The following is a 21,581-nucleotide window of genomic DNA, read 5'->3' as shown; positions in this document are numbered from 1 at the left end:
GCAGAACACAAACCAAGTCCATTTTGAGATCTTAAATAACCTCAGCTGTTGCAGGTTGAGGCACATGGGTTTGCAAACAGAAGTCATAATTCTCAGTGACTATACACAGACAAACCAAGTAATATTTAACGGCTATGACACTATTTTTTGTAAATCAAATTTCCTCATGTAAATCTGAAGCATTTATTTCACATGAGATATTCCAAACAGCCCTGAGAAAAATGAAACAGGCCAAAGGATAATATTCCATCAAAAACATTACCATGGGGACATTTTTTAAAAGAAAGTGCTTCCAGCGAAAGTTCGTGGTCTCGATGCACAGTGAGGCCAAAAAAAACTGAAACGTCGGAGTTTGGAGCTGAGAAAGGTTTATGGCAAGGCCGTGCAAGGAGACAAGCAGCTAATGCCCTAAAGAAGCCCTGCACTCCCTGAAGTGGTTTCAGCAAAGCATTTTTAAAGGGCAAGTGAGGAAGGCTTGCAGGGTGTATGGTCAGCTTGTGCACGGTTCACTGATGAGCTGATGGTGAAGTCACAGGGGCTAATATCAATCCTGAGGCAGAGGATGAGATGATCAGATAGCATCACCGACTCAGTGGACATGTCTGAGCAAACTCCAGGAGAGAGGGAAGGAGAGGGAAGCCTAGCACGCTGCAGTCCATGGGCTCACAGAGAGTTAGACATGACTTAGTGACTGAACGGCAACAGGCTCCAGGAGGCCTGGGGCTATGTGCTCATGATCATCAAGCAGTTAATATTTTCCATTTCAGGGGGCGGTTCACATCTGCAAAACAACTCAGGAAGTGTGCATCAAATACTGTTATCTGGATACTTCAGAGAGGAGCTGAAGCAGGGGATATAGCCGAAGGCCTGGTGGTCGTTACTCAGCATTGACCAATGACCACACTCAGGGAAAGAAGCCCAGTGCTGTTGGGGGTTTTGTTCACAATTTTTCAGGAAATCTAGGAATCTAGATTTTTATGGGGAATCTCCTTCTTCAATGTGAGAAATTAATTTTTTAAAATTTTATACAAATACATGTAAGCCAGACCAGGCACATGGACCACTGTGATCAGCCTGCAAGCTGTGTGACTGTCACCTTGGCCCCACACTTCTTGCTGTATTCCACCACATTGAGAACATGGGCTCCTGTGATCAATGAGGTCATGTGTGAAGTTGGGAGTAAATCGAGACCACACACAGTGTTGTTTGTTGGGAAAAAGAGACACGCTCTTATTTTGTGCTAAGGGATACCCTCTAGAAGTTTCCTCGAGGCTGCTGGAGAAACAGGGAATTCAGGAGAGACAAGTGGAAGCATTCTGAATCCTGAGCCTTCACTGAGCTTTGTTGGCTGCAAAGGACAAAGATGCATCTGGCCCTCCAATAGCATTGGAAGCAGAGCATGGGCAACTTGGGGTCCAAGGCAGTTCTAGCAATCTGGTGTCCATTTGGCAATCTGGTTATCCATCTAGCAACCAGATTATCCATCTAGCAGCCTGGTTATCCACCTAGCACATTGGTTGCCTACCTAGAAATCTGGTTGTCTACCTATCAGCCTGGATGTTCACCTAGCAACCTGGTTGTCTACCTGGCAACCTGATTGTCCACCTGTCAGCCTGGTTGTCTACCTAGCAACCTGGTTGTCTATCTACCAACACGGTTGTCCACCTAGCAGCCAGGTTATCTATCTAACAACCTGGTTGTCCACCTAGAAACCTGGTTATCCATCTAACAATCTGGTTGTCCACTGGGCAACCAACAACAGGATCTTAGCAATCTCTCTCTGGAGTTCTTCCTTTACCAAGTCTCCATGATGATCGGATTCCAGCTTCCTTGTGCAGTTCCCTTCTGGGGTCCTTCTTCCCAGCTAGTGGACACTTGCCCACATCTCCAATTCAATTCTCTCTGAGAAGAATTCTGTTTGACCTAGTTAATCATTTTCTGACCTTGTTTGAACATTGATTTTTGTGCCAGGCTACCTCATAGGCTGCAAGCCAGGTAGAATTTGATTCCTTTGAGTCTCCATTCTCAGGTCAAGTGCCCCTAACCTGCAGGTCAGCTCAGCTTCATGAGCAGGGGAAAATGTTGGTAAATTCAGAGTGTGATCTGCCAGACACGGCTCTCCTACTAGAAGTCAGGGTGAGACAGGCAGCTGATATGTGAGACACTCATCTCATCGGTGACTCTGAGATGGCATTACAGATGAACCTAGTTCCAGGGCGGGAATAGAGACGTAGACATAATGGATGCATGGACAGAGTGGGAAGGGGAGGGTGGGATGGATCGGGAGCTTAGGTTCGACATAAATACACTACCATGTGTAAAATAGATAGCTGGAGGGAAACTGCTGTATCACATAAGAAGCCCAGCTCAGTGCTCTGTGACGACCTACTTGGGTGGGAGTGATTCAAGAGGGAGGGGATATATGTATACATATAGCTGATTCACTTCCTTGTGCAGCAGAAACTAACACAACATTGTAAGGTAATTATACTTCAATAAGAAAAATAACAAAGTTAAAAAAAAAGGAGTTATTGAAACTTTCAGTACAACTAGTACTTGAATAGGAAAGGAGTTTCTGAGGAAACAGGAAACTTACTACAACTTATGCCATGATTTGAAGAAAAGAGAAAAAGTGTTCAGACCTAGTCAGCTCAGACAACAAGAGTATCCGTTATAACAGGGAAAGGGAAAATCTGAGAAGGCTGCCATTTTTGTTAGTGGACAAACTTAACACTTAACTTCATCCAACCTACTGACTCATTAAGAAAATTAAAAGGTCAGAGAGATGGAAGTCAAAATGTCAGATTGATAAAGCTCCCCTGGAGAAGTTGGCTCAGACAGTTGACAAATGGGCTTCACCCTGGAAATAGGCAGATCTACCCACCTCGTCATAAGCTAATTGGAATCACCCATGACCACTTGCTCCACTGAACTTGCTGACTGGCAGGCTGTGAGCAGGGCAGGGACCGGGACCAGGTAGGCTATGTAACAGAGTTGATTTTCTCAAACTTGCCAGACAAATTCAGGCACTCCTCCCTTTGGGGAAGAGCGAAACAAAAGGACAGATGTTGAATGCAGAAGAAGGAGGGGGCATGGAGCCCTCTAGGAATTGTCAGGTCAAAGCTCTATGCATTGTTTTACAAATTCAATGAGATAAAGTGATTTATTTAGCCAAAAGCTTTTTGAGAAGACCAGGTCCCTGCTCTTCTGGAGCTTGCCATCTATGGGAAGGTAAGTATTCATCTGATCACCAGAAGTAGATATACATTTAGAAACTTGAATAAGTGCTTTGAAGGAAAAGCACCTGGTCCTGGGAGAACAATAATAAAACCAACTCACCCAGCATGGAGGTGATCAGTGATCAGATGGTCAGAAAAGGCTCCCAGAAGAGAGGTATTTGTGCTGAAATCTGAAGGCAAAGACGGAAAGGGAGCCCTGTAGGTAGAGGAGTGGAGTGTGTAAAGACGCCAAGGTGGACAAGAGAAGGGCACCTGGAAGAACCACAAGGAACCAATTTGGGTGGAGTCGTGAACGATGGGAATGTGCCAGTCATGCAGGTACAGAATAATGCCCCCTCTCTCCTCCACAACCATTTGGGAAATTCACACAAAGGAAACATGGTGACTAACAAGACTTTAAGGCAGGCTAGCATCCAAGAAACAGCAACATCTTTTTAAATAGTTACAAAAAAGAGGTGCTTTGATAAAAGAAAGGAAGAGCTTAAAAAGGTGGGGAGTGATCCACAGCTCTACCTACCGCTGAGAAGTAAGTTAAGTTAGCTACCACTGAGAGAATCACAGACTCCTAGAGAGAGAGCTAGGGCCACCACAGGTCATCGTGGCTAAAACCATTTCAATGGACCGATGGGGCTGAAGAAGGAGAAACAGCTGTTCAGCAGAGAAGAGAGATGGGGTGTCAGCTGGAGGGAGAAGCAGAGTCATGGGACTTGTATTAATATCTTCAGATTCCTGAAAATAGCACCTAGCAGTTTGGGGACCCATTCAAATATTCAGTTAAATAACTTCTTTTCTTGTTTAGCTTTGTTTTCCTTTCTTTTTCAGGGAGTAAGCTGTCCTGCAATGTAGGGAGGCAGTGCACTCTCTGTGGAAAAGGATCTTGGTTTCCTGTTCATGAGTGGGGCTAAGAGAAGTCACTCTAGCCTTCAACTGCATCTGGTAAGTTGCCCAGTGGGCTGTCCTGTTGGTTCAGTGGTAAAGAACCCACCTGCCAATGCAGGAGACATGGGTTTGATCCCTGGGTCAGGAAAGACCCCCTGGAGGAGGAAATGTACTGTATCTCCAGCATTCTTGCCTGGGAAATCCCATGGACGGAGGAGCCTGGTGGGCTGCAGTCCATGGGGTCGCTAAGAGTTGGACACGACTGAGCTACTTCCCTTTCACTTTTCACTTTCACGCATTGGAGAAGGAAATGGCAACCCACTCCAGTGTTCTTGCCTGGAGAATCCCAGGGACGGGAGAGCCTGGTGGGCTGCTGTCTATGGGGTCGCACAGAGTCGGACATGACTGAAGTGACTTAGCAGCAAGCATACACAATGACCGGCTTACCTTGATGAAAGGTAAAATTTTCTGCATGGAAAAACTTAGAGACTGACTCCAAAAGCTGACTTCTTGAAAATCCAAGCACCAAACTGTATTCTCCCTAATCACACTTGGGGCTTCCCTGGTGGCTCAGTGGTAAAGAACCTGCCTGCCAATGCAGGTGTCTCAGCAGGATCAGCGATGGTGTTGCCAGCCCCCTGCTTACTGCCAGTAAGCAAATGCATCCTTGGGCTGAAACACGAAGCAGATGTTAGCACCCAGGAAAGGTAACTGGATCAGAGCTTGCAAGGATCCATTACCCTTTCTGCTCTTGGAGAGCTGATATTTATTGCAGGATGTGAATGGCATCCTCTCATGCTGCAGTTCTTAAACATTTGGTCATCAGAATCATCTGGAAAGCTTATTAATGCCCAGATCACTGGTCCTCAGCCCCAGAGTTTCTGATTAGGAGGGCCGAAGGATTTGCCTCTTCAACAAGCTCTCAACAATGCTGGTGCTGCTGGCCTGGGGACCCCGCTTAGGAAGGTCCTAGGGGATCCTTGATTCTCCTAAAATTTCATGCACAATCTGTGCATAGGTGCCTGTGTGTTTTTGTTCTTGAATGTGTTTCATAGCTTTCCTCAGAATATACAAGTGAATCAAACCACAAACCAAGAAAAACCAGTAACTTTAAGAACATTTACTGGGACTTCCTTGGCGGTCCAGTGGTTAGAACTTCATCTTCCAATGCAGGGGGTGTGGATTCAATCCCTGGTCAGGGAACTGAGATCCCATATACCTCATGGTCAAAAAACCAAAAACCATGAAACAGAAGCAATATGGCAACACATTCAATAAAGACTTTAAGAACGGTTTCCTTTTTTTTAAAAGAACATTTACTAACACAAAATTTGAGCAAATTCTAGGAGATAGTGAAGGACAGAGGAGCCTGGCTTGCTGCAGTACATGGGGTCGCAAAGAGTCAGACACAAATTAGCGACTGAGCAACAACTAACACAAAATACCAGGGGAAATGCTGACCCCAAAGAGAGATGAATATACTGTAGTATAGGAAATATAAACTCACCGGACAGAGCAAAGTCTGTTCCACAAAAAGTGTTCAGAGTCATTGAGTAAGAGCTGGGTAATGGTTGATAGGTACAACTGAAATAAAGAGATTTGGATAGAAATTAATATTCTCACCCTACAGGAATTTATTTTTAATTATAGATAATTATGCTGAAGTACAACAAGATGATTTGAAGCACTGCACTAATTCAGGAGTAATAATGTATGAATTACTGATGCAATCTTTAAAAATGTAACCTGTCATTCAACACCGGATCAGCAACCGACAAAAGGCTATGATCTGGCATCAGTATGGTACAGTAATATAGTTAACACTGGGCTTCAACCCAGCCTTTAAGAGCCCCCACAGAGCCATGAGGTGCTGAAACTTGCGTCTCCCTGTGGAGCCAAGTGAAGTCTTGTATCCCTGCTAGCTGCGCTCCCCATTGGCTGACTCTCAGAATCCCTTGTTTTTAGAGATTCAGTAAGTTCTCCACGTACAAACAAGTTCTGTTCTGAGAGCTCATCTATAAGTCTAACTTGTTTGTAAGTCCAACTAAGTGAGCCTAGGTACCGAATTAACACAATCGGCTATATAGTACTGTAGTGCAATAGGTTTATAATACTTTTCACACAAATAATATATAAAAACAAACACAAAAATAAATATGCTTAATCTTACAGTACAGTACCTTGAAAAGTACAGTAGTGTAGTACAATAGGGCTTCCCTGGTGGTTCAGTGGTAAAGAACCTGCCTGCCAATGCTGGAGATGTGACTTCAATCCCTGGGTCAGGAAAGATCCCCTGGAGAAGGAAATGGCAACCCACTCCAGTATTCTTGCCTGGGAAATCCCATGGCTGCAGTCCACGGGGTTGCAAAAGAGGTGGACACAACTGAGCAACTAAACAGCAATGGTACGGTAGCTGGCACACAGGGGCACACTCACATCTTGGAAAGTTCACAGCCTGAAGGTGCATATACAGGGGACTTACTGTCATGGAACACAGCGTCTTGTGTCCAATCAGATTTTGGTTCAAATGCCAGCTTTGGCCTTTACTAGTTATATGATCTTACGAAAGTTACTTCCACTTCTCGGAGCCTCAGTTGCCTCATCTATGAAATGGGGATGAGAGTCAAACACACAAGGCTCTTCTGATGAGTCAAAGGTATAACATGTAAAATGTCTGACAGTGAAAATTCAATATGTGGTCACAAAGATGTGGTCTTGCCCTGGACTGGTGTTGCTGGCTGTACCACATTTGCCTGTTATGCTTAGAAACTAACACCTACTCTTCCAATGAAGCCTTCCAGATCCAGTTTTGTTTTAACAGGACAGAGCAGTCTGCCTAATTTTGATATGACTAACATCTCATGGGGTTTCCCTGGTCGCTCAGCTGTAAAGAATTTCACCTGTCAATGCAGGAGACGCAGGTCAGGAAGATTCCCCTGGAGAAGGAAATGGCAACCCACTCCAGGATACTTGCCTGGGAAATCCCATGAACAGAGGAGCCTGGCGGGCTATAGTCCCTGGGGTCACAAAAGAGTCAGACATGACTTAGCGACTAAACAACATTTCATAGGGCTGTTGCTCACAGTCAAAGGATGGTTCCTGAGCATGCAAGTCAAGTAAGAGCCTTCAGTCAGTGGGAGAAAGTGCCGGGCTTGCTGACTAAACGTCTGCCCGAGACGTATTCTCTCTCCTGAATCTGAGCGACCACAGACAGAAGACAACAAAGGAGAGGGAGGGGAGGGGAAAAGTGGATGATAAATGTCTCCCACACAGTGATGGCTAATTTCTATAGCAAGAAAGCTGACGACCGACTGCCTTACTCAAAGTGAAAATACCTGAAGAAGAAGGGGGAAAAAACCCAAGTATTAAGCACCATCTGTGAGTCAGTTTTGCTTGCATATGATTACATAATGCCCTTTTCAGAAAGGAACAAAACAGAAAAAATATTGCCCAAGTTTATAGAGCCAGTCATTGGTAGAGTCCGGATTAAAATACAGATCTGTCTTACTCCAAATGTCACATGCTTTCAGTTAAACCATACTGTCTTTATCCAGATAATTGACTTCTGTGCCCACCAGGCTCCTCTGTCCATGGGATTCTCCAGGTAAGAAGACTGCAGTAAGTTGCCATGCTCTCCTCCAGGGGATCTTCCTGAACCAGGGATTGAACCCACGTTTCTTATGTCTCCTGCTTTGGCCTGTGGATTCTTCACCACTAGCGCCACCTGGGTTTCTACTTCATGGTACTGTTATTTTAAATGGAAGAAAAACACACAAAAAAGATGTTAGAAAAACACACAAAAAAAGATGTTAGGTATAGAAAGAAAAAAACCACCGGAATGTACCTAAAATAACTGCAAGTAAGTTAAGAAGAAAGCACCTTCCCATGCACAACCAGAACAATAAGTAATGACCAAACACACAGAAGCACTTGACACAAAATACATGATCCATCTCAGACTGTAAGACCTTCTTTATCTCACCAGGAAGGCCAAAGTTAACCATGCTAAATGGCAAAGGCAATGAGCTCAAAGGCCTGTTGGGGGCAGCAGAGAGTCAGAGGTTGGTGAGCACTGTTGGCCACCAAACTCCAGGCCAACAAAAAGCCTTACCGGGAGAGACATTATTGATCATTGAGAATCAATGGGACTCTGCGCAAAGAGGTCAACAGAGGTTAGGGTAGACCTGGAGATGGGTCTTTGCATTTGGGTCCAGACATTTGCGTTTAGTTGAGGGTGGCAAGAGGCACATAACCAGAGAACAAACTGCCCTAGCAATGAGTTCAAAGACCATGGGTTGCTGATGGCCTTAGAGCTCCAGTGGAGCTCCTTGGGGCATGAACATGCTCAGCTCTAACGAACAGGCTTAGCTTGTATTCCCTTGTGACAAGAATATGGACCTGGGTGGGCACAGTCTATGAGGTTACTTGATTGGCCCCAGAAAGCATATAAGTTTGTTGTTCAGTTGCTAAGTCATGTCTGACTCTTTGTGACTCCATGAATTGTAACACACCAGGCTTCCCTGTCCTTCACTATCTCCCAGAGTTTGCTCAAACTCATGTCCATTGAATGAGTGATGCCATCCAACCATCTCATCCTTTGTCGTCTGCTTCTCCTCCTGCCCTCAGTCTTTCCCAGCATCAGGGTCTTTTCCAGTGAGTGGGCTCTTCGCATCAGGTGGCCAAAGTATTGGAGCTTCAGTTTCAGCATCAGTCCTTCCAATGAATATTTGGTTGATTTCCTTTAGGAGTGACTAGTCTTGAGTGTTTTCCAGCACCACAGTTTGAAAGCTTCAATTTTTCAGCGCTCAACGTTCTTTATGGTCCATCCCTTACATCCATACATGACTACTGGAAAAACCATAACTTTGACTATATGGACCTCTGTGGCAAAGTGCTATCTCTGCTTTTTAATATCCTGTCTAGGTTTGTCATGGCTTTCCTTCCAAGGAGTAAGAGTCTTTTAATTTTGTGGCTGTGGTCACTGTCCACCATAAATTTGGAGCCCAACAAAATAAAATCTGTCATAAGTTTGAGACTCCTGATTTTAAACGGACCATATTGAGGACCCTGGTAGGCTGCAGTCCATGGGGTTGCTGAGAGTCAGACACGACTGAGCAACTTCACTTTTACTTTTCACTTTCATGCATTGGAGAAGGAAATGGCAAGCCACTCCAGTATTCTTGCCTGGAGAATCCCAGGGACGGGGGAGCCTGGTGGGCTGCCGTCTATGGGGTCGCACAGAGTCGGACATGCCTGAAGCGACTTAGCAGCAGCAGCAGTATCCCAAGAGATAGCTTTGAACTTAACAAGACCTGTTACTGAAATTTTAAAAGTCATAGAAAGTGAGTGGAGTTCAGAGCCTACACAATAGAATGGGTCAACTACAGAGAATATTTGACACACACATACAGAAAGAATAAAGACAATGTCCACATTCGCATTCACATCTTAACTTAGAGGAGTTCCCACCACTGGTCTGATCCTCTAGTGGACATAAGGACACATATGGTATGGTCACTGCCCTCCAGTGGGCTGTGCACTAGTGTAATTGGGGAAATGGAGTCTGTACGTAAGAAGGTTTGTAATGCTGCCTTGGCATCTGTTAAATGCCAGGTTAGTGGCTAAACAATAAGGGCTAGAGGTGTTCTGAAGTTCATTGTGGTCTGAGATGGTTTAGGCTGACTTCACAAAGAAGTAGAACATTAACTGGATCTTGGATAAAGGTTAGGCTTAGGTGGTTAGAACAATAGCAAGGAGGGTATTCCAAGAATGGGAAACTGCATGAGCTAAAGAGAGGCAGCAGGAAGGTGTGGGCAACGTTAGGGACCATGGGCAGATCAGGCTGGATCAAACTGTAAATTCATGTGCAAAGAGGAGCATGCATCCAGGGATTTTGTATAATCTCACTTTCAGATTTGTAAGGCCATATATGATTTTATATGGGAAAATATGATTTTCACATCAGGGTTTGTCACTAAACCTGATAAACCCCTGGAAGCCAGGAAAGTAAGTCTGCTGCTGCTGCTAAGTCGCTTCAGTCGTGTCCGACTCTGTGCAACCCCATAGATGGCAGCCCACCAGGCTCCCCCGTCCCTGGGATTCTCCAGGCAAGAACACTGGAGTAGGTTGCCATTTCCTTCCCCAATGCATGAAGGTGAAAAGTGAAAGTGAAGTTGCTCAGTCGTGTCCGACTCCTAGCGACCCCATGGACTGCAGCCCACCAGGCTCCTCCATCCATGGGATTTTCCAGGCAAGAGTACTGGAGTGGGGTGCCATTGCCTTCTCCAAAGTAAGTCCTATAAATCTGTAAATAATGTCATCATTGTGTCTACCATTTGGAACATGGTAGACTCAATGAACCATACAATTTGTTCTCTGTTCTTTGAGCATTGTGTTCCTAATAAATATTTTGTTATCAAAAAACATATTACAGCCTTAGGCCAAGTTTTCAGATGTGCAATTCTGAAGCTATATTTTTTTTTCCTTTTGGAATTTTAAATATATGTATAAGAGTGCAACCTAAAAAATTAAAAACGATTGTCTAAATCCATCTATCTATCTTGAGTGAGGCATTTCTTTTCCCCTTATCATGTAAGGGCAGGTTTCTTATACTTTCTTATCATTCATGGAGGTGCAATTACATTACACAGCTTCTCCAAGCAGTTAGTCTATGGGACAGACTTGAGCATTTTTTTGTCCTTAAAGATATATGAATCCTAGATGATTTTAAAGACAGTTGTTTATAACTAATAACATGAAATGTCACTCATTCTTCTCAATTAATTGATCTTATCATATGCAATTCTTGATATAAAATCTCTGCTATAACATAGAGAACAGGGTTGTGGTTGCCAAGGAGGAGAGGTGTGGGGGAAAGATGGATTGGAAGTTCGGAATTAGCAGATGCAAAAGACTACATATAGAATAAATAAACAACAAAGTCCTACTGAGAGCAGAGGGAACTATACTCAATATCCTGTGGTAAACCATAATGGCTGCTGCTGCTGCTAAGCCGCTTCAGTCGTGTCCGACTCTGTGCGACCCCATAGACGGCAGCCCACCAGGCTCCCCCATCCCTGGGATTCTCCAGGCAAGAGCACTGGAGTGGGTTGCCATTGCCTTCTCCGAACCATAATGGCAAAGAGCATGAAAAAGACTGTATATATATGGGGCTTTCCTGGTGGCTCCGTGGTAAAGAATGTACCTGCCAGTGCAGGAGACTTGGGTTCTATCCCTAGCCTGGGAAGATCCCACAAGCCACACAGCAACCAAGCCTGTGCAGCACGGCTACTGAGCGTGTGCTCTAGAGCCTGGGATCCACAACCACTAAGCCCGCACACTTTAGAGCCCGTGCTCTGCAACAAGAGAAGCCACTGCAACGAGAAGCCGGCTGACTGCAGCTGGAGAGTAGCCCCCACTTGCTGCAACTAGAGAAAAGCCCGTGCAACAACGAAGACCCAGCACAGCCAAAAACAATTAAATTGTTAAAAATTTTATAAAAGAATCTGTGTGTGTGTGTGTGTGTGTAACTGAATCACTTTGCTTTACAGTAGAAATTAGCACAACATTGTAAATCAACTATACTTCAATAAAATAAATTTTTTTTAAAAAGCTCTGCTGTGGAAGAAATACCCATGTTTGTGACTGAATACATGAATGAATGAAGACGTGCAGAATTGTTGATGCACACATTTAAGATACTTCTCAAAGTGCAAGCAGTGAACCTGCTATATCAAAATCAGCCAGAATGCTGGTCTAAAAATGCAGAGTTCTCTAAGGTAAGGCTCAGAAACATGCATTTTAATAAGTTCCAGGGTGTTTCTCACATATCTGAATGCCCGAATCTTTGCTGTGGAGTAGGAGAGGGCAGACTTTGAGACACATGGACGCTAAGCTAAGCGGTATCCCAGGACAGATCATTTTGGATGAAAATAACACAAGCAAAGGAGCAGAAGCCCCAGAGAGCACGATCTCCATCATGGAGGTAAGTTAAGGGTCACGTAAGGTGGGGCAGTGACAATAAAGGAAACGCCTGATGTTGAACACCTCCCTGCAAAGGAGTTTGAAACTAACGACAGACACTAGGGAGCCACTGAAGGCTTTGCTTAGGTGAGCTCGTTGACTAGATCTGGGCTTTAGAAAGTAAACTTTCTAACAAAGCACAGCATGAACTGGCAGAGGTAGATTCTTGAGACAAGTATACTTGTATTCGTTGGAGTGTTACAGCCATAGACCAGGTGAAAGATGATGAAGACCCAAATCAAGGTGCTGATCTGAAGAGACCAATGGGGCCACAGAGGAGATAAGATCTATAAGACTAGAGGAGGAGCTGAAAAATGTCCCTGCCCCAATGACAACAAGGACCATAGAATGCCATAAATTAAATCTTCCATGAGGAGGAAGAATCTGTATGAAGCAGGCTGACACGTGCATGCATGTGTGCTTAGGCATGTCTGACTCTTTCATGACTCCATAGACTGGAGCCCACCAGGCTTCTCTGTCCGTGGGATTCTCCAGGCAAGAACACTGCAGTGGGTTGCCATTTCCTCCTCCAGAGGATCTCCTCAACCCAGGGATCAAACCTGGGTCTCCCGCTTGGGCAGGCAGATTCTTTACCACTGAGCTACCTGGGAAGCCAAAGCAGGTTAACACATTTGCTTCTAATTCATCCATTACCTTGTGGGTAGAACATCTCATTGAACTCACCGACTTGGCCATAGCCCTCCGCTGCATGCGCTGAGCTCTCCTGTGGGCCAGTGTTACTCAACCTCCTCAAATACTAACTCATTACCTCCTAATCCAACCAACATTTCTCAGATCCGTACTTTGTGGAAGTCACGGTCATTTCAGGGAAGGGTGGTTAAATGATGAATTAAAATGTAGCTCCTGCCTTTCTGAGGCAACACAAGCTAAGAGTCACTGATGTATTCATATTTCCCATGAGCCGGACCTTGTGTGGAATAGTTGATATCCCAGGTGAATAAGTGACAGTGCCAGTAAACCCACATACAGAGACAGATTACATGTTGATGAGGCACTAAGTCTAAAACTGATTCTTCTAGCTCACAAGTTCAAATGTTCATTCAATCAGACAATTTTATTTTTCCCATTTATTATTTTTAGAGGGGGAAAATTTATAATTTTAAACATAAAATGTCACCCTTATCTATTTTATGTGTAGAGATTACACAAAACTATTTTATTTGGGGAAAAAAAAAAAGCAATTCTGCAGTTCAGAAGCGAAACATAGCCTGACAGTTTAATAACCACTAGACTAAAACCTGGAGCGTCCCTGTCACCCTGGACGACAATCAAGGGCTGATAGGTTACTGGCTGCCATGTAAGAGCTACCACACAATTTCCATACAATTCTACGACCCAACCCCAGCTTTGAACAACTTGGTCTAGACCCAGTAGGAGTGTCCACAGGATGCAAACATAGGTGTTTTAAATTCAGTTTGTAAAACTTAATCACTCAATTTTCTTCTTCTTTTTTTTTTTTCCTCTCCAAGACACCAGCCAAGTATTTGGACTGATTTTTTTCCAGAAAACTTACTGGTTCACATCACTTAGACAAGAACTCTATGTCCAGAGAACTTGGAGTTTCAAAGCCATGTGATGATGCAATGAGACATTTGACCAAATTCCATCCTGGAGCTAATGATTCCACCCAAACAGAGAAGAGTGGCTGCTTCTGGTTAGAACTAGTTCTTGAGGCAGCAGAGCCTGGTACCAACATCCCTGGACCAGAGATGTGGATATTAGGATTTTTGTCCTTGCTGTATTACTGATGGGGCTTCCTGGCTCACTGTAAATGGAGCTCGGTGGTAAAGAATCTTCCTGCCAATGCAGGAGACTCAGATTTTGATTTCTGGGTCAGGAAGATTCCCTTAGAGGAGGAAATGGCAGCCTACTCCAGTATTCTTACCTGGGAAATCTCATGGACAGAGGAGCCTGGGGGGCTACAGTCCATTGTGTCGCAGAATTGGATATGACTAAGCGTGCGTGCACCAATGCACCAGCTGCTAATGAGCTGGGCTAACTCTCACAGGTTTCCTCATCTATCAGTGAACTACTTGAGCTGGTTGATCTCAGAGACTCCACTCGGCTTTTGAAATTTGTCAATCCCAGGGAACGCCTCTTAAAGAACTGTTCTCCAACTTGGCCATTCCGGGTAAACATGATCTGGTCCTGCTGAAATTTCCTGTTCTTGGTCATTACAATTAATTAGCAGAAATCTATGGCATAAAAAAATTAATCATAGTGCAATAAGGATGATAACATTTAGCCAGATGGTGAGGAGATGAACTAAGAAGGGAAACTTCTTTTTCATTTCCAAAGCCCCGTTTCAAGAGTTTGCAGGCTCCTTGAATTTGGGAAGATTACCAACAAATCATTAGTCGTTTCTGCAAGCAGGGCCCAGACTTAGTGGCGTGGCCTGACTTTGAAAGACTCGAAGCTAGTCTGAAGTTTCATTTGGAGCCTGATCAGAAATAGATTGTGGATGGTAAGGAGATCTACCTCTTTTTGGGTTTGAGGGCAAAGAGCCTTCTGACAAGTGGGTAGGAAGAAGGCGGCTTCTCAATCCAGAAGGTGCAAGTCAGGGCCAGAGGGTCTGTCCTGTATGCTGTCAAGCTAAGAAGAAGGATATTTTAGGCAGAAAGAGAAGAAAGAAGGAAGGAAGGAAAGAAAGAAAGAGGCATGGAGCAAGGGAAAGGAGGGAGGGAGGGAAAGCAGTGGGGAGGAGAAGAAAGGAAGGAAAGAAGGAAAGAAAAACTTGCTAAAAAGCCTCCTGCTGTTTGCGGTTCCCTCCCCCTGGCTAGGAAGAGGAGAGTTTTATTAAACACTTCCCTTTGTGTCTGCATATCTTAGGGGGTGACTTTTCAACTCAGCAACTTTGGGTTAGAACGTACTTTGTAAGCAGATCTGGGTTTTTGAAATCCTGGTGGAGTCTGGTCTCTGTCCTTCCTGTGTTTATCCTTAAATCCCCATCATCCTTCCTTCTCTGGTTATTTGTAGTGGATTCAGGTCAGTGGCTCAGGATTGAAGTATTTTAAGACTTGACAGTAACTTCAGAGGCAAAAAGAGAACCTTCGAGATTCTCTGAAGTTGGCTCATAGCAAGAAAAACGCATTCTGTTCTCCAACTTAAGGATATTTGTGATTTTGGCTTACAAACCGGATTCATTTCTTCTAGCTTCTCATCCCTAGTGTGCTGGCCCCTCGGGAACAGGAGAGAAGGCCTTAGATCATTAATAGAGACCTGACTCACATGCACACTTTCACCAAGGGTTTGGCCCAGATGAAACTGTAGGAAAAGGCCGAATAAAGCACGTGAGTGTTTAACCGAACTCAAACAAATGATTAACTACAATGTGAGGGGAAAAACAATAACAGGAACCAACAATGGTACGAGCTCGGATGAATCATATGTCAACCCTTGCTGATTGACGTCAGACTGGCTGCAAACGGTGTTTGACAAGTTAAGGACAAGGTGACCTCCAGGGTCAGATGCTACTGCTGGTTAAGATAATTTTCCTTTTCCAAGGGACCTTCTCTAAAGGTGTACAAACGCAATGTAGAGGGCCTTTCAGCAAGTTACAACTGTTGCCCTAAAGAGATTGAGATTATCTGAATTTATCCTAAAGAAAAAACAAAACAGCGAACAATTTCAAGACTTCAAAACAAAAATTTAGATTTATTCTTTATTGGATCACCTTCACAAAACATTCTTTATTCGTTCTACTTTGCTTCTGTCACTATCTCTCTTCCCTGCTTTTTATTTTCTTATGACACTTATTACCAACTGACATGCCATCAATTTGTCTATTGCATGTCCCCTATTCCACTAGAATGTAAATTTTTTAAGAACAGGAAATGTTCTTCTTTTTGCCTGCACCAAACAGCTTGTGGGAATCTTAGTTCCCTCACCAGAGATGGAACCCAGACCCTCTGCAGTGGAAGCATGGAGTTCTAACCACTGAACTGCCAGGGAAGCCCCCAAGAACAGCATCTTTTTATAGTCACTGTTGTATCCTCAAATATGGATCATGCCCAGCTCACAGAGGTATCAGTGAATGAGTGAATCTAATCAAATACCTATCTAAGGGCATTTGGTAAATGTTAGTTAAGGGTATTAGTAAATGAAGAGACAATTAAGTCTAAAAAGAAGGAAGGACGCAGATTAATTGATCACCTATAACAAGATTTCAATGAATGTTAGCAAACAAAAATTACCATTGCTTTTATTAGTACTTGAATTATCTGTCCATGATTTTAGATGACATATAACCAGGAGCTGATTGGTCTGGATAGGGGTCGCTGTGATGGCTGGGGTGACCAGCCCCCATGCCACGTGGTTTCTTAGACTCTAGTAGGCTAGCTAGAGGTTTTTTTCTCATGATAATAGTCTATAGCAGTGTTCCAAGAAGGCAAGCAGAAGTACTGAAGGCCTCTCGAGGCATCGGCTTGGAATCAGCACGCCATCACTTGCTACTGCTACATTTGGGTGGTCAGAGCAAGTCACAAGGCCAGCCCATATTCCAAGGGTTAGAAAAGCAACTGTATCCCCTGATGGGAGAGGCTATAAAGTCACATTGCAAAGGAGACAGAAACAGAGAGGGATGCAGACTTCGCTGGGGGTCCAGTGGCTAAGACTCCTTGCTTCCAAGGCAGGGGGCATAGGTTCAATCCCTGGTCGTGGAACTAAGATTTCACATGCTGTCCAACATGTGACTCTCTCCCTGCCCCATTCCACCCCCAAAAGAATTAGAGACGGTTTTGCAATCTGCCACAATGGCATATATATCATTTGATTGATTCCTCTCTACTCGTTAAAAATGAAGTCTATGTAGCAAATGCATAGAGTTAAAAAGATAAATGAAAAATTTGTGTATTCACTTTTTTATTGTTGTTTAGTCGGTAAGTCGTGTCTGACTATTTGCAACCCCATGGACTGTAGCCCACTAGGCTTCTCTGTGCATGGGATTCTCCAGGCAAGAATACTGGAGTAGGTTGCTATTTCCCTCTTCAGGCGATCTTCCCATCTAGGGATTGAACCTGCATTTCCTGCATTGGCAGGCAGATTCTTTACCACGGAGCCACCTGGGAAATACACATACAAAAGGTCAGAGGACAAGATACAGATATGATGGTTGCCGGAGGATGGCAGAATTTGTATTTTTAACTAGTTTATAAAAATATTCGGACAGCTTTACTGGAGAATGCTAACCTCACACCATATCTGCACGCTGTGTAAGGCACACTTCATTCCTTCAATAGGATTTGGCTGAAGTACCCAATGAATGAACAAAAGAATTATGGAGAGAAAAAGCAAATGACCTATTTTTTTTCCTTTTTAGACAAAATGAATCAGCCCCCAAATTCCATGCCAGACAGTTCAGCTGACAGAAGGAACTGAATGTGACATAGTCTGCATGCTATTTCTAGGGAAATGGAGTTAGAATTTTTAGAGTACAGAGCAGAGAACCTTCGCCTGTTAAAGTATTTTGCACGGGAGTGAAACCCTTCATTGTGTGACTAAATCAATGGCGATTATCTTCTCAGTTGGAATTTCCTTTTGTCTGCACGTGTATTCCGCCAGCACCTGCTCCTACATTTACTTCAGTCAATGAGTTCTCAAGTGAAGGACTCGATTCAAGGTAATGCTGAATACTGGACAAAGGTTACTCTGTAGATATTGATTTCATGGCCTTTGACTCAATCTGAGGTCAGTCATTGACCCACACATTGCGCTCAATGCCATGGGTTGACATGAGCCCCTGCTGGTGTGGTCCTCACTAGCTCGAATTTTGTGAAGCTTAGGTTCTAATACAAACCTGCTCTTGGGTCAGATTTTTTCAGGATTGTTTTCAACAGGACTCACCTGTGGTCTGATTGGCAAACACACCGTGGTGTGTCATGGGAAGTCGCATGTGGGTTTACACTAAGGATGAGTCCTCACATGTGGCCAAAAGGCACAGCTCTTGTGGGACAGCAAAGGAAAACAGAATCATAGAAATTCAGAGCTGGAAGATGACTTAGCCTCTAAGGAAAATCATTCCCAGGGACAGTGCGCTTTTTTTTTTTTTGGTAACTTTTTATTTTGTATTGGGGTATAGCCGATTACAATGTTGTGAAAGTTTCAGGTGAATAGCAAAGGGACTCAGCCATATGCATACATGTATCCCATGGAATTTTCCAGGCAAGAATACTGGAGCGGGTTGCCATTTCCTTCTCCAGGGGATTGTCCCCACCCGGGGGTCGAACCTGTGTATCCTGCATTGGCAGGAGGATTCTTTACCACTAGTCCCAGGATCAAACCTGTGTATCCTGTATTGGCAGGAGGATTCTTTACCACTAGTCCCAGCTGGGAAGGATTCTTCACCACTGAGCCACCAGGAAAGCCCTGTGAGTATTGAATCTTAAGGAACTGGAACTCTGAGAGGTTAGACTTCATGTATGAACCCACAAGAGGGGCACACACATGTGCTTAGGAGGTCTGGTGGGCAGCTTGAAGGAGTGAAGCCAGCCAGCGGGCAGGAGTGAGGTTACCTCCACAGGCTCCTTTGCAACAAGGGCCTCGGGGTGACTGGTCCACATGATGATCTTCTGCCAGTTCAAAGAAGTTCAAGAGGACAGAGTCTGGGTGTTGCCCTTTTCATGTCTTGGCCAGATTCTTCACCCACTGATGTAAGAACCAGGCCATCCTTCTGGGGGACGTTCTGGTGATAGTTTCTTCTTTGTTATTTTTTCAAAGGAAGCCAGAAATCTGAGTTTTACATGAAATCTTCCAATTTTTAAATGCTAGTAGTTAACTCCAGTGGTGGAAATTCTCTGGGGGGAGGGGGTGGAATCACATCATCCATGGGCTGAATGTGGCCCTCAGGCTGCTCTTTTAAGACCTCTTTTCATTTGAAGAAGGGTGAGACAGGGAAAGCAGAGCAGGCACCCCCTAAAATCATAAAGTGTATGAAACTTATTGGAATTGAGGAAGTGGAGAATTTTTGTTTTATGTTTCTCAAAAGGAGACATGAGGTTTAAAGGCTGTGTGACCTTTCCTTAGTGAATGGCCACCCACATGTGGCCACCCACGTGGGACCCTCTGTGCCAGGAGCAGTGGGGTCAGGAGGTTGAAAGCCTAGCAGTCACTACACTCTCCAGACTGCACTATCCATGCCCACCCTCCAACCATTTTCTGGGTGGGAAGCAGGAAAGGTCTTATAGAAACAGCCAGCAACACAAGACCATGGAGTCTCAATGCGCTAAGCAAACTTAACAGACATCTGGTCAACCCTGTCATTTTATACAAATAAACTGAGCCCAAAGAAGGAGGGACCCCAACTCTCAGCCTCACACAGCTGGTTCACAGCTGAACTGAGATGACAGCTCAGACCCCTACTCCCCGAACAGATTGTCTTGAAAATCTTTCCTCTCCCCCACCTCTCATCCTCACTCTGGAAAGAGTCATCGTAAAGGATATCTCTGAAATGAAAAATCAAAGACCGCTTCCTTTCCGTAACTTGGTGAGACTTTTCATATCAAAAATTTCACCAGCCAGGAAAAACCATCTTTCTCAAATCCTGCACCCCTGATTAGGACTTAGAAAAGAGAGACAGCAAAGGCATTGTATGCTTTGCTTAGTTATGATGAAGAGCTTGCTAAGTGTACACGTGTGACAGTCTACCAGGCATTTTATCCACTCTACTGCCGTTCACCTTCATGATTATCTCCATTTTACAGTTGGGAGAACCGAGGCCTCAAGAAGCTAAGAAGTCTGCCCAAAGGCTCACAACTATTAAAGGACAGAGCCAGGATCTGGCAAAGAGCCCTAATGTAATAAGTATGGTCCTATGGCTGAACTTCACCCCTGACTCAACTCCCAGGAGATGTTAGCTTTCAAAGGCCCGGTTCCCAGAAAACCTTCCACCATCCTGGCATCTAGGAAGCTGCCTCCGTCTCTTATACAAAACACTACTGTGCCCACCTGATCCCACTTTTTTTTTCAGTCTCCAAAAACGTGATCGTCTCTCATGATGCCAATTAGGCAGAAACAATGGACTTCTGCTCAATAGTTAACTATTCACCATGTATGAAAGAAAATCCTGGAATGTTTACCTCAAATATGAAAGTGCCGGCTCAAAGGAAAACTCTTTTAATAATTCTCTGGAGTAGGGGAAGAGTTCTAGAGGAAGCCTTCTTGCAACTTTAACCAAAACGTCGTGGATTGTGTACACGATAAGAGCAGAATGTCTTGATCCCAGGAGAATACACAGAAACAGAGGAGGTAATTGGATTAATCATTTTGACACCTGAAAGGATGACAAGAAACTTTTAACCTACCAATAATCAGCGGAGGGAGCTGTCATTGTAGATGGCTCAGCCAAACTATGGGGTATCATCACGTTAGCAAACTGCCTGGCCAATTAGAGACGTGTAATTCTTTCATATACTTAGCTTGAAAGTGAAGATGATTCAAAACAGTTTCCTTGTCTCTGACACGTATCCAAATTTTTAATAACAGCTAAGCCCTTTACTAAGTAACTGAATAAAATAATGCATTCAAGCCCCAGAAAACCTTCTCAGACCTCTTTTAATCTCTATGTTTTATTAACGGAAAAATGGATTGCGATTCACATTTCTAGACTGGGCACATGTCACGTGATAGGTTTTTTTTTTTTTTCTTTGTAAAATTTAAGCATTCCAAACTTATTGGAGGAGTTAAACGATTTTGATCATTTTGAAACTAGCTGTCAGATTTAATCTATGCTAAAAAGACAGAGGGCAAATGTATTCTGAAGCTTGTTATATAATTTACAGATTATTCTTGCAATTTATATTCCATCAAATAGGGTATATTAGGCTCTCAGAAAGCACGTAATGATCAATTAATTTCAGCAGAGCCATCATGGTGGCACTTATGGGACAGACATGATTAGACCCTTTTCAAGAAGAGTCCCAAGGTCAAGTCATCAAATATGACTGATTACGTTTTCTAATGGTTTCTCCATGGCCATTAATAAGCACTCAGCTATTCAGCTTCTCTTCTGATCGTGACATTCAAAATTTGCTCGGATGGCTCCTGACAAGCAAAAATGTATTCTCTAATCTTTAACCACATAAACAATAGCTAACCACTTGTAATTGAGTTTAAATTGATTTCAGGTGGCTTCAGAGAAAAGCAATTTCTACAACAGATTAACCTCTTAATTAAAGTATATTAAGAATACTGTCAGGTGGTGAAATTCTGCTACAGCAGAAAATTATACCTCATTGACATTCATTTATGAAAGAATTGTTGCTCCATTCCCAGGTAACAGGTTACTTATTGATGGTTCTTGCTTCACTGGGTCAACGCAAGTCTGCCTTAGTCTGTAGACTCTTGGTCTGCTGTGAGGCACAGGTGTGGGGAGGGAGGGGGGTGATGTCAAGCAGACTTTGTTTACAGCATGATGCTATCCTTTCA

The 21,581-nt window shown here is 43.8% G+C and overlaps 1 protein-coding gene and 1 long non-coding RNA gene across 11 annotated transcripts in view; one reads left to right on the top strand and one right to left on the bottom strand.

Moving 5' to 3' along the window:
* LOC147361519 (uncharacterized) overlaps nt 1-21,581 on the bottom strand; it is a 296,232-nt gene that overhangs the window by 7,629 nt on the left and 267,022 nt on the right. For 7 of the 10 annotated variants that reach the window (XR_015138032.1, XR_015138031.1, XR_015138034.1 and 4 more), the window contains one exon: nt 5,626-5,702. The exons of the other annotated variants lie outside the window; for them this stretch is intronic. Coding sequence is in view for 1 of the 7 variants with exons in the window: in XM_086329267.1 (XP_086185393.1) it covers nt 5,626-5,702 (77 nt within the window). In the remaining 6 variants the exon portion in view is untranslated. The remainder of the gene's footprint in view (nt 1-5,625; nt 5,703-21,581) is intronic. 10 annotated transcript variants of the gene reach the window in all.
* LOC147361520 (uncharacterized) lies at nt 18,161-20,692 on the top strand. Its single transcript, XR_015138040.1, has 2 exons — nt 18,161-18,526; nt 19,859-20,692. It is a non-coding gene; the product is annotated as an uncharacterized LOC147361520 (long non-coding RNA).

This window comes from Bos grunniens, chromosome 12 (genome assembly GCF_055505025.1).
Source record: "Bos grunniens cultivar Pamir isolate PY7600 chromosome 12, Bosgru_T2T1.0, whole genome shotgun sequence".
NCBI classification, from domain to species: domain Eukaryota; kingdom Metazoa; phylum Chordata; class Mammalia; order Artiodactyla; family Bovidae; genus Bos; species Bos grunniens.
The sequence above is the reverse complement of the archived record's forward strand: the minus strand, read 5'-3'. Positions and strand labels throughout refer to the sequence as shown.